Raw genomic sequence first — 13,714 nt, 5'->3', positions numbered from 1 at the left:
AGTGCTGGAGGGCGGGGCTGTGTTGATCTGAGACTGTAGACAGTAAAAAGTCCATAGGAGAGATGGTAGCTGATTAAACAAGTGTCATGAGATAATAACAAAATGCAAAGATTGGTGACAGCACTTGGAACCATAAGGCAACAAAAAAACTGAGAAATAAACTAGACTGTGAATCACTCTTTGCTTCTCTTCTTCCTTCCATCCCATCATTTCATATATCACTCTCCACTTGCTGTCTATCTGAGAACAAGGGACAACTTGCTATTGCAATAAACTATAATCTAATTATCCACACCTAACAACTCTTGCACTTAATCTATAATAAAGTGATGACAGAAAAATGTTATAGCACTGCCTTTAGTAGCCTCACACAGCTCCTACTGTTTCCTCCTCATGTCCTTACCAGGCATGTCTGGACAATATTATATCATGAGTAATATTTTTTTTAAAAAATCCATCTAAATAAAACACACACATGCACGCACACACAGGGACATTTTAGACCTTCTTCAGAATACTGTATATACTATGGGCATCACTGTGCTGATCCAGAATCCTTACATTATTATTTATTACTAGAGCTACAATAATAAAGCAATGAGTAGGGGGAAGTAATAAATATGAAATAATGTCATTATGATGATTCCATTTGTTTCACTATCCACTCTGTGCAGGGAGAAAGCTTATTACATTTTTAAACTGTAGAGATACAATAATCTTACTGCTGTAAAATCCAAATTTTGTCTTATTTAAAATATAAATCTAATATAATCTGCTTCTTAATGTATGTTCTTTAAAATACAGCGTGTGTTTTTAATATATTATAATTATAATAATGCATAATTATGTGGACATGCATATTAGATCGTTTTTTAGTGAAATATAATCCCTCCAGAAAGGCAGGAAAAGCCCGGAAACTTGCTTTAAAACTAAATATGTTTCTAAATACTTTAAAACTAAATATGTTCCCTAAAACGGTGGACAGAGCTACAGACCCATGACAGCCTTACACAGGTAGCCAGCAGCTATGACCAGCACTACTTGTGCAGTTAATAAAAGGACAGGTGATGTTTGTCACGCTGTTGCACACACAGCACACTCGTTTGTTTCAGTTCGTCAGTTGCAACAAGACAGCTTACCAACGTGTACGTAATAAGCTAATACTCCTGTGTGCTACACACTACAGTGTACGCTGTACACCTACTAAATGATTTTGTCGCATCAGTCTGTGTCTCTGAGTTAACTTGTGTTTCTCCTACAGCTCCGGACCGCAAAAAATGCGCGTGCTCTTTGTGAGCTCGTTCCCGGCTCGTAACCAGCGCGTTCTGCCGTCAAGGGCAGTCATTGGATAAATGTGATCATGTGACTGATGCAAGCCAGATCCTTTTATTTAGCAAAACTGTGATTAATAGTTAAATATTATTGTTGAGGGGCACAGACAGGACTCCGCACGCACACACACATTAAAATTTTTTTTAAATAATTTAAAAAAAAAAGTTGCCTCAACAAAAGGGCACTTTGGGCATCCATCAGGAAAGGGGCGGGTGCTCAAGCCCCTCTAGCCCCCCCCCTCTGCACGTGCCTGGATGTATGCTAGGTGCATGGCCTGTGTGCTAAATACAACTGAAAGATTTGGGATTGCGTTTTCTGCATTAATTACAATAATAAAAATGTACAGTCATGAGTTTCTGGCTATGTGTTTGTGTAATACGACAGAACCATTAAAACCACAGTTGAAGGCAAACACAGCTTGGAGTGTGAGTAGAACATTAACTGAGTGCGCCTTGTCCTCGCATGAAACATAGTAACACAAAATGTTGCTTCACCACAGTTTTGCACTCTTCCAAATTTCATTCTCTTGCTTTCCATGCTCCTTTTTGATCGATCGAGGCTTTCGGCAAACATATGCCTCCATTCTGTGTGGACTCTGTAAGTTGAGTAACCATAGAAACCTATGAGGTGCCGTAAGGGACATTATTACTGAAACGCTCTCACACACACTACTGAAATTTTAGCTCTCACACACACTACTGAAACGCTCTCACACACACTACTGAAACGCTCTCACACACACTACTGAAATTTTAGCTCTCACACACACTACTGAAACGCTCTCACACACACTACTGAAATTTTAGCTCTCACACACACTACTGAAACGCTCTCACACACACAACTGAAACGCTCTCACACACACAACTGAAACGCTCTCACGCACACAACTGAAACGCTCTCACACACACTACTGAAACGCTCTCACACACACTACTGAAATTTTAGCTCTCACACACACTACTGAAACGCTCTCACACACACTACTGAAATTTTAGCTCTCACACACACTACTGAAATTTTAGCTCTCACACACACTACTGAAACGCTCTCACACACACTACTGAAATTTTAGCTCTCACACACACTACTGAAACGCTCTCACACACACTACTGAAATTTTAGCTCTCACACACACTACTGAAACGCTCTCACACACACTACTGAAACGCTCTCACACACACTACTGAAATTTTAGCTCTCACACACACAACTGAAACGCTCTCACACACACTACTGAAACGCTCTCACACACACTACTGAAACGCTCTCACACACACTACTGAAATTTTAGCTCTCACACACACTACTGAAACGCTCTCACACACACTACTGAAATTTTAGCTCTCACACACACAACTGAAACGCTCTCACACACACTACTGAAATTTTAGCTCTCACACACACAACTGAAACGCTCTCACACACACTACTGAAACGCTCTCACACACACAACTGAAACGCTCTCACACACACTACTGAAACGCTCTCACACACACTACTGAAACGCTCTCACACACACTACTGAAACGCTCTCACACACACAACTGAAACGCTCTCACACACACTACTGAAACGCTCTCACACACACTACTGAAATTTTAGCTCTCACACACACTACTGAAACGCTCTCACACACACTACTGAAATTTTAGCCCTCACACACACACTACTGAAACGCTCTCACACACACTACTGAAATTTTAGCTCTCACACACACTACTGAAACGCTCTCACACACACTACTGAAATTTTAGCCCTCACACACACTACTGAAACGCTCTCACACACACTACTGAAATTTTAGCTCTCACACACACTACTGAAACGCTCTCACACACACTACTGAAACGCTCTCACACACACTACTGAAACGCTCTCACACACACTACTGAAACGCTCTCACACACACTACTGAAATTTTAGCTCTCACACACACTACTGAAACGCTCTCACACACACTACTGAAACGCTCTCACACACACTACTGAAACGCTCTCACACACACTACTGAAATTTTAGCTCTCACACACACAACTGAAACGCTCTCACACACACTACTGAAAACCCAAGGCATTTCAGTCGAACAGGAAGGCGTTTCAGTCGAACAGGAAGGCATTTCAGTTAAACAGGAAGGCATTTCAGTTAAACAGGAAGGCATTTCAGTTGAACAGGAAGGCATTTCAGTTAAACAGGAAGTTAATTCTTGACAAGGAAACTGAAGGAAAAAGTGTTAGATTTCAAACAAACCACCACACAGATGTCTACTCAGCAACCTGTTAGTTAGGGGTGGGTTTTTATAATCGATTTATTGATTAAAATCGATTCTGGCTTGGATAACGTGAAATCGATTCATTAAAATCCTGAATCGATTTTTTAATATAAATTTATTTTACCCGAAATGCCAGAATCTCTGGTGAAACCTCACAAAATTTCAACAACCACCAAACAGCTAAGACAGTAAATGAGAGCAGGCACGGCTTCTGCACAAAGACGTAAACACACAGCGCGGACCCGCGGATCAGAATCAGTGAGATGTCGCCTTTCTCACCCGACAGCACGGACACGGTCGGGGCTGAAAGCCGACAGCTCGCTGACTCTGATCTGTCGGCAGGTCCGCGCTTTGTTTTCACGCCGTTTTTGCGCCGATTCTAAAGCTGTTAGTTTTATCTCTCTCCAAACAATATTGACTGAACCAGCAGCAAAAGAAGATCCAAACTGCGCTTCACATAAACATCGTCATGAATTCCCTCACTGTTTTGCTTCCACCACGATAAAATCGCACGTCATGCACAGCCCTCTCTCTCTCTCTCTCTCTCTCTCTCTGTACTTCAAGAACAGTTTCCCGTCTAAAAATCTGTTTTCTGTATTATTCGCTTGCTTGTTATGCACAAGTCTACTGTTGTTTACAGCGCAGTCGGCCGCTGTTTTTTTTTTTTTTTCATTTTACATACTTCCGAAAAGAAAACCTAATTTCTGCCGTTCAATACTGAATAAATTTAAACTTTTTAAAATTATGCAAAATGCAAAACGTTAGCCGTGTCTCTAATAAAACCGCTGTAACGTCAGAGGTAATGTTCATATGTTGATTAATGGTTTTCTTTCGTTTTTGATGTACTGCAGAATATTTTTATAAAATCCCAGGCCAGGAAAACCACCTTCATGTTTTTATGTGTTTTATCTTCAGCTACTTTGACACAAAGGCATCTGCTGTGATGCTCACACCTTTGATAAAGTCTTGCGTGTGTCAGCTTCCTTTTTTTAAATACAAAAATATGTAAATGTACTGATCTGAATTATAATATTTCTGACTGTCAAAATTCCCCATAATCAAATCGAATTGAATTGAATCGAATCGTGGAACAAATCGATTCTGGACCTTAGTGAGACAGCTGCATTACTTAACAATATATTAGCCTCAGCATAAGTCAAAATTTAGAATAGCGGGAGACGTGCATTATCCTGGTTATTTTTTTGGCATATGTGCTTTTTGTCTTTTTTTTAGCAAAGAAAAATATCTTAAAATCATCAAAAAAACCAGGGAGAGAAGGCTTAGCGTTCCTCCATTTAGCACAATGGATATGATATTTACTCAAAAGTATTGTTAAGATATTCATTGTGTGTACTCATGTTGTACAGTGTTTAACTGCATTATGGTTACTGTGGTTTAACAGAGACAGTATTTTAGTTGCCACCACAAGGAGGCACTGTTTCATTGTAAGAGCACGGATGCTGCGTCATCACGCCCCTAAGAAAAAAAAAAAGTATACCACAACGAAAATGGCACCCATGAGAAAAGTTTTGCCGCATGTTGATGAGGAATAAAGTTCCCAAAAATATTAAGGACATTTTTGCCTCCGTCGTCATTTTCCTTCGAGTTGATCGCTGTCGATGCTGCAATACTCAACAAGTATGATGATGTTAATAATGTCTGAGACATCCAATGCTAGATGATCCATATAAAAAAAATTATGATGTAATTCAAACAGTGGCACATCATTAATATTTAGGGAAATCCAATTTTTTAAGTTGCACCAAATACATTGTGTGATAGGGCATAGGAAAAAAAAAGATGTTCTAGGGTTTCATTTTCATCAGTACAAAAAGAACACTGATCCACCTCAAAGCCAAATCTCTTTTTTTAGAAATTCTGCCACAGTATTAGTTTTGTTTAAAGTGTGTTTCTTTAACTTTAGGTAGAATAGGCTATTTCATAAATTTTTAGTATGCTTTATCCAGTGTATATGAAATAACTAAATTAGAACCATGCCATGTAACCATTCTGTTGTAACTATGAAATATTTTGTCTTTGAAGAAACTACTAACAAATTTCTTATTGCATTTTTATCAAACAGCTGACATTGCCCTAGCAATAAATTTGGGAGCACTGATGAGAAATTATTGTATATCATAAAAATTTTAATCAAATGAAGCAGAGGCAGTGGGACCAGTTCACAAAATTTGTTATATTCTCTTTGAGAACAGTTTAGACAATATTTTTCTGAAAAGTCTGTGTAACTTAGAATGACACCGTTATCATCCAACAAATCTGTTATGAATATAATATTTTTGTTCAAACCAGTCACTCTTGAAAATTGATTTTTGATTAAGTGTTATTACCCTATTATTCCATAAGGTTGAATTATGGGGAGAAGTTGTGGGTAAATCTCATTTTCCCAAAAATGCAACGTCTGTTTTGGAAAGTTTGATATCTTTATGGGGATTTTATTTGCCGCAAAATCACATTTCAAAATAAAGTCTAATCCTTTATACTATTTTATTAAACAAGAATCATGGGATGTGGAGCTAAGTAGAGTCTGGCTGTGACAGACAAGATTTTAACCATTTAATTCTAAGGGTGCCAACCATAAATTCCAATTCTGGAGTTTTGATACCACCTTTATTGTATCCCTTCACAAGCTGAGATCTTTCTATGTAATGGGTTTTATTCCTCCACAAAAATTCGAACACATTTCTATTTATGGTTTTCATGGTATTTATCGTTTTTTTATTTTTTATATTGTTTACGTGGTGCAAAAAAGGTTGGGGACTGCTGTACTAGCAGGTTGCTGAGTAGAAATCCTTGTAGTGTTTTGAAATATACCACTTTTTCCATCAGTTTCCTTGTCAGGAAACAACTTCCTGTTCAGCAGAAATGCCTCTGGTTTCAGTGGTGTGTGTGAGAGCGTTTCAGTTGTGTGTGTGAGAGCGTTTCAGTAGTGTGTGTTAGAGCGTTTCAGTTGTGTGTGTGAGAGCTAAAATTTCAGTAGTGTGTGTGAGAGCGTTTCAGTAGTGTGTGTGAGAGCTAAAATTTCAGTAGTGTGTGTGAGAGCGTTTCAGTAGTGTGTGTGAGAGCTAAAATTTCAGTTGTGTGTGTGAGAGCTAAAATTTCAGTTGTGTGTGTGTGTGAGAGCGTTTCAGTAGTGTGTGTGAGAGCTAAAATTTCAGTAGTGTGTGTGAGAGCGTTTCAGTAGTGTGCGTGAGAGCTAAAATTTCAGTAGTGTGTGTGAGAGCGTTTCAGTTGTGTGTGTGAGAGCGTTTCAGTAATAATGTCCCTTACGGCACCTCATAGAAACCAGCAGTTCCTCATTATCCAGGCCAGTTTCTCTAAGGAGAACTTTGTGTTTTCCATCCATCTCCATTTATTGTCTCACAGCTACAGAAAAACGAATTATGAAATGGGAAGAAAAGCTAAGTCCAGTGTAAGGAAGAGGACTCCCTTACTGCATTTATTTATATTATATTATCTGTATAGCACTTTAGAGCACACCTTTCACCTTATCAAGCACTTTATTTAGCATTGCACTTTAAGCATGGATTTGCACACAAGAAGTTTAAATATTTATTGACTATTTATTGGGAATTCTAAAATCAGTTGGTAGCCTTATTTCAGATCCGGCACAGCCGCTCCTCATCAAGGAATGTGGTGGTTGTCTGTCAGGAGAGAAGAATGGTGATTGTGATCAAGGTTTACCAGTAAGGAAAACTAATGCAAGTGTGTGTGTGAAATCTAGGGATAAAAGTGGTGCAAATAGGTGTTTGTAAGATAATGATTACTCACCTTTCTTGCCTGTGTCCTCTTTAAGGTGTTTGGGCAAATGTTTCCCCGGGGGTCCAGACACCATTTAAAGGTTCCGGGAGAGACCATTGGTAAAGAGAGTGTGGTGAATCTTTTTGTGCTTGGGTTTCTGGGTTTTTATAATATTGGGTTTGGTGTAACATTAAAGTGTGAAATATTTATTAATATGTAAATGTGAAAATGTATTTATTTATTCTTATTGATATATTGTATACTGTGGTGGAAGGTTGGGATTTAAGAATTTACCTGAGAGTGGAATAATGGTTAAGTCTGTGACAGCTGAACATATTTAAGGCTGCCAGTCCTCATTAGAGGATGGATTTTTGTGCTGTGAAGAAGCTCGACAAGTTAATTGTTGTAAGGAGAGCTGTATAGCAAATAAATACTTTGTTCCACTACACTTGCCTTGGTCCATCTCACTGTGTTTCCAGCCGCTAAGGGCCGCACTGTTACATCCAGATTAGGCTGATCATTAAACTGTGGCATTGGGCTTCAAAGAGTCACAACTGATAATAAGCTGTGATAATTAACATTTAGTCAGTCATGTCATTATCCATGACTAATTAGCACATGGCTTCATCTGCGTAAAAAATAAATCAGTTGTGTAACAGTTCAGACATCAGCTCCATGGAAACGGGGAAGTTTTTCACGTTTTATTTTCAGCACATTTATTCCTTAAACTTTACTCAGAAAGCTGCTCTCCTGGAACAGACTTGCAGCTTATTAGGCTTTCTTATAATTAGACTGCAGCTGGAAGGGAGTCCACTTACTGTAGTGCTACTCCACTGTCTTCACTGCTCTTAGTGCTCTGAGAAAGTGGTTTTATGAATATGTATATGCATTGAGTTCCTTGTTAATGCATCAGGAGTAAACACATCAAAGAAGCAGCATTTCCTACACATGAGCAGTGTACTGAGCAGTTTTATGGTTTGATAAAGCGAGGCAGCTTGTTTGTGTTCCAGCACAAATCAGCCATTAGTGCCTTCACACTGCTGACGTGGTAGTTTTGTTCACCTCCAGCAGATTTTGTTAAGTTTATCATTTTGATGCTTGTGACTCCTTTTACTAAATTGAATGGCAGGGTTCCATCTATGTGACACAATGCAATTTCATTATAAAATGTTTGCCTGTGGCTCTTCCAGACCACTCCACTCATAGAGGGAAAATGTTTTAAGACATTTGATCAACTTACAAGAAAAAAATAATTAGAGAATGGGGCATCCAGTTAAGGGATACTTACAGAGCAGAAATTTAAAAAGATATTTTACCAGAAGGTCTCAATGTGAATGAAGTATAAACGGCTCTGTACGCTCTGTGAACTACCTGTGGAAAAAATTATCAAAATTATATAGGATTACAACAATTGTTATATGTGTGTGTATATATATCCCTGGACCATGGTTTAGACAATGAAAGTCATATTATAATCAGTGACTTGAAACTGGTGACAGAGACCAAACTTATCAGTAAAGGATTTACTCAGGGTGTAGACCGTGGGGAAAAAAGAGCTCTTATCCCATAACGTGACTTCTATAAAACCAGACTTGTTTTTTATTTTTCATAACCAAAGCAATCCAACATTCATGCGTACAATGTAGTCCAGATAAGAGGAATAGACTATTTTTAGATGTCACACACAACTGTAAGCAAATTTAAGAGGGAAAAGGTGCTTTGGTGTGCCACACTAAACAAACACTAGAAGCAATATTGACTGTTATCAGTAGCGTCTTCTGCATGAACTAAGCTTTTATTTGAGTCTGTCAGTAGAGAGATGACAGGAAATTAAGAGATTAAAACAGGTGTGACCTACAATAAAGATGTTTGGCTGGCCTCGACACCGGGCCGTTGTGGGCACCTTAATGTAGAAGGTACCAGGTTGACTATGTTATTATTAGCATGACCTCAGGCTAATACAGCTTAACTGTTTATTGGGCAGTTATAGAAATAGCATGCATCAGTGCACTCCTCCATATTTTACCAGTGCAGCTATGATTCCCCTTCCCCAAGCTTTAGCATTAATAGAATCCAGACGCCTTTGAAAAATAACTCATGAATTCGGAGCTTTGTACTCTCTGATGAGAGTAGAATCAGTTTCAACAGCCGTTGCAAATCTTACAACCTGGGTTTGTTTACCATGACAAAATGCCTAAATTACATATAACAACTGGGGCAAATGATTGGATTTGAGATACTAGGTACTTTATTAATATGTTCAATTTAAGTTTATTTTTCACATTTTATAATTGTCAACACAATGTACTGAAATAGGAAGTAGTCCCAACACACACTCTTCATTAGTTGAAATTAACAGCATTTAGTCATGTTGAGGGAATTTTCTTCCAGCATTGGTCCTTTTATATGACTGGATATGGAAGGGATGCTGAAGTCATGCTGAAATTTTTAACTGTTATCCATATGTCTATCCACCTATTTTCCTAGGTTTGCTATGAAGTAACTAGTACTCACAGCAAGAGGTTTCCTGGTTCAAACCCAGCAGCTGGCTCAGCTTTTCTATGTGGAGTTTGCACGTTCTCCTTGTGCCTACTTGGGTTTCCTCTGGGTGCTCTAGCGCTCTCCCACAGTCCAAAGACATGAATGTTAGGTTAACTGGTGATTCTGAATCCTAGATGTGCATGTAATGTAGATAAATGGTCAAGTTCATAAAGGAAACTGCTATATTTTAGTGGCTACCAATCCGTAGCACAAAAGGCTGTTGGACAGGTCGCCAGTCCATCAAAGCTCCAACAGAGTTGTTGAAAATGCTGTAACTGTTTTATGAATATCTGCATATTCACTTGTATCACTGGTTCAGTGATAAACCAAACATGGACTCAAACCCTGGATTAGGGCTGCAACACTTCCCCGTAACTTAAGTAAGGTAGCATTGTATAGTCGGATCATCTGCTCTGTTAGAACATTAGAAAATCAGTTTTGAGAGTTTTCATGGAAAATCATTTAACCATAGACACAAACTGAAACTGGGAATAACCATTTGTGAAAAATATGCATGATCAAGTTGTTTGATTAAACAGTTTTCATCCCTTAATGACTTTAATAGTTTTGTTTCTATCAGTGCACATCTTTCCCTGGAACAAGAAAAGCTAGCCAACTCATCCAACTTCCTCTGCCTGAGGCTCATCTTCCTCCCACCTCTTTATCTAAATCAAAACATTGTCCATTGTTTCCATAGAAACAGCATTATTGATGTTAATAAATGGGGTGAAAGATTGCTTATTTGTGGGCTTTCCTACATTCAAATGTCCAGTGGAAAGGTTTTATGTTGTTGGGATGTTGTGGATTATGAGTCCTGTGCCATGTGTCTGGTGCAATAACACTGTGTACATATTATATTTTCCAACATTTGTTTTATGGACTGGAGATGTGTGGGTGCAAATTAGAGAGCTTTTCTCTTTGAGAATAGTTTTGTAGGAGGTGTGCGTTTGTGTGTTAACTAGAACATCCAAGTATTCCTCAGGGGTCTGTGCTGATTTGGAGCCCTATATTCAGGCTTAACGTGTCAGTCCCTGAGCTTAAGCTGTCCCTCCCCTCCCATCCTTCCACTTCATTTTCTATCTCTGGTTCTTGGTCTTTTTTCTTTTTTTTCCTTTTTTTCACCCTTCCTCCTTCATTCCAAGCATCACCCTACCCTCAAAGTATGCATGAAGGAGTCACATGGATGTAATCGCATGCTTGTTATATTTTTGACATTTCCCAGTCACCCTTCTTCATTTAGCTGGCTCTTATGTAAGGCAGCTTACCTCAAACCCAGTCTACAAATAAGTCTCTATTACAGTAATAAAAAGCCTTCCACCTCCACTGGAGCTGAATCTGAACCCAAACGTACAGCTGTGCTGAAATCATTTGACAGGATGCACTTTCTACACTTTCTAGGCAGAGTTACATGTTGGAAAAGTCTTTTTAAAGTACAAAATTTTTTCCAACACAAAAAATTAAACAAAAACAAAAAAACTTGCAATTAAATATCACATGTAGTTATAATTAAATATAAATATAATTCAAAGGTATCCACAAGAAAACTGGATTCTCTTATTTCCACTAGTTAAAGTTAAAGGGCTGGCCCCATGGGGGAAACAAAACTCACTGCTGTGGCTGAATTACCACAGAATAAATAGAGGTTTGTTGTCAAATTAGAAGCCAAAAATCCGGAAATAATGGAAAACCTTTTTGTTCAGGACTCAAGCAGTCTAATTGATTTAATTTGAAAGGTTCTGGAACAAGAGCAGAGCCTGAAGACATCAGACTCTAAAAATCTGGTTTGTGGGACATTTAAAATTATTTTATTGGATATTATGTGACATTAAAAATATTATCTAGGGTTGATTTTTTAAAACTTTTTTTTATATCATGCTAGGCCATTTATTAAAAAATCATTCAAATTTATTTTCAGCTTGAGTTGTGTTAAATTTGTTCTTTTTTAGGTTCTCAACCTACCATTAAAGCTTAAAATGGTTTTGGACCCTTGTTAACTGGAGTCTTGACCCATTTTGGTTTGTGGACTCTTGTTTTGAAAGTCTCAACTTAAGAGTTTGTGTTTGCCATCGCCATTCTGGTTTGTTTTATTGTTTTTTAAACTGATGTGACATGATGGGCATAGGTAGACCTGTCTGAGAAAATGAGCAGACTGCACACTTGTGTAGTAGCGACTTTTCAGTCACAAGCTCTGAAGGATTCCCTTCTTTGTAGTCTTTTCTTATTCAAAATACAGCGTACTATGAACATCATATTGCATTCATTAAGACTGGAAACTACTGACAATAAATCTATTAGGAAAATACTTACTGAGGTCATAAATCACTAGAGAAATTGCCACTAGGTAGTTGCCCTTTACTGGTCATTTCAAAGAATGCAGGTTTAATGAACTTGGACGTACCTGATGCTGCATCTAGCGTTTGTATACAGTCTATGTTGTGACCTGCAAACACATTGGGGAAAACATGCTTCTGTATGTGCATGAAGTAGGTAAATTAGGAACAGAAGCTTTTTGATTCATACACATAGCATTATGAAAAAAAAATGAAACATCACATATAACACAAAGAGATGTTATAGGAAGTGATGTCTCTGTAGACTTTTAACTCTTTTTTTTCTTTTTTTTTAATAGTTCTAGCTACATTAATATTACACATTCACTGTTCTGTGACATTTCTAACATTTCTAAGTGGCTAAAAGCATTTGGTGGGATGTTTTCTTTTTTTCCGCATGGCTGGTGTCAGACATAGCACAAGGCCCCTCTGTGCTTCCCTGCCTCTCTCTTTCTCTCTCTCCTACTCTACATCCTGCGTCATTTACATTTCTAACAATTATCTGATTACAGCGTTGGTGCCGAAAATGGATCAAGAGTTAAATATAGAGCATCTGGTCCTCACTATAGTTTTATGGCTCTGCTTCCCACACAACCTGCCACGCATTTACATGTTAACCTAATTACATAGCCGCTCGCTCTGCGGTCCACCCAGACAGCTAAAGTTTCCTGCCTCTTGACGTCAGACGTGCTTTTTGATTTCTGCAGAAATGTGCGCAGACACATGCATTTGCACACACACTGTATAAACTTGAGATGTTTTATCCCACATTTGGTGGGAGAAAATAGAGGTTCTTAAAACAGCAGAGACTGGTTTGAAAGTTTCTGAGTAGCTTGGAGGACAAACACAGATGAGGACAACCTCAGGAAAAGCTTTATCGGAAGCTTATACTGTCTTATATAGAGTATGCACAATGAGGACTGGTGGAAGGTCAGATTCCCTGTCTGTACAAAAGCTTTTAGCCCAGAGATCAGAGGTCATCCTGTACAGTGGAGCGACAGATTTGACCTGAGGCAAAACTCATCATGTGTTGGAAGAGTTTACAACATCCTTCCCCTTCCTCTCCTATTATTTCTGAAGTATTGATTGACTTCATCGCTTTGTCTTGACTTTTAATGCTTTTTCCTAGTGTGCTGTAAGGGCCGCAATAAGAGGCCGAGTCCTGGTCCTGGAGGGGCTGGAGAAAGCTGAGAGGAACGTCCTGCCTGTTCTTAACAACCTGCTGGAGAATCGAGAGATGCAGCTGGAGGATGGCCGCTTCCTCATGTCAGCGGAGCGTTATGACAAGCTGCTGCAGGTCAGAGCAGCACACTCGCCTGCACAAGTCAAACACTTCCCACGGCTAATTTCTAAACTAGAACTTACACATGGGACTAATCTTTTTAGGTAACAACAGCTGAGGCATTAACTTTTTTTAACCCCTCAGCTGTAAAAGTTTGATGGGCTATTGTTGCCACGCTGGACGAATCCCTGGGCAGTG

At 38.7% G+C, this 13,714-nt stretch overlaps 1 protein-coding gene across 1 annotated transcript in view; it reads left to right on the top strand.

Annotated features, from left to right (window-relative positions):
- Positions 1-13,714, top strand: part of vwa8 (von Willebrand factor A domain containing 8) — a 92,891-nt gene that overhangs the window by 3,441 nt on the left and 75,736 nt on the right. Inside the window, exon 5 of the mRNA XM_014410552.4 lies at positions 13,364-13,531. Coding sequence (XP_014266038.2) covers positions 13,364-13,531 — 168 coding nt within the window. The remainder of the gene's footprint in view (positions 1-13,363; positions 13,532-13,714) is intronic.

Source organism: Maylandia zebra, linkage group LG16 (genome assembly GCF_041146795.1).
Source record: "Maylandia zebra isolate NMK-2024a linkage group LG16, Mzebra_GT3a, whole genome shotgun sequence".
In the NCBI taxonomy this organism is placed as follows: Eukaryota; Metazoa; Chordata; class Actinopteri; order Cichliformes; family Cichlidae; genus Maylandia; species Maylandia zebra.
The sequence above is the reverse complement of the archived record's forward strand: the minus strand, read 5'-3'. Positions and strand labels throughout refer to the sequence as shown.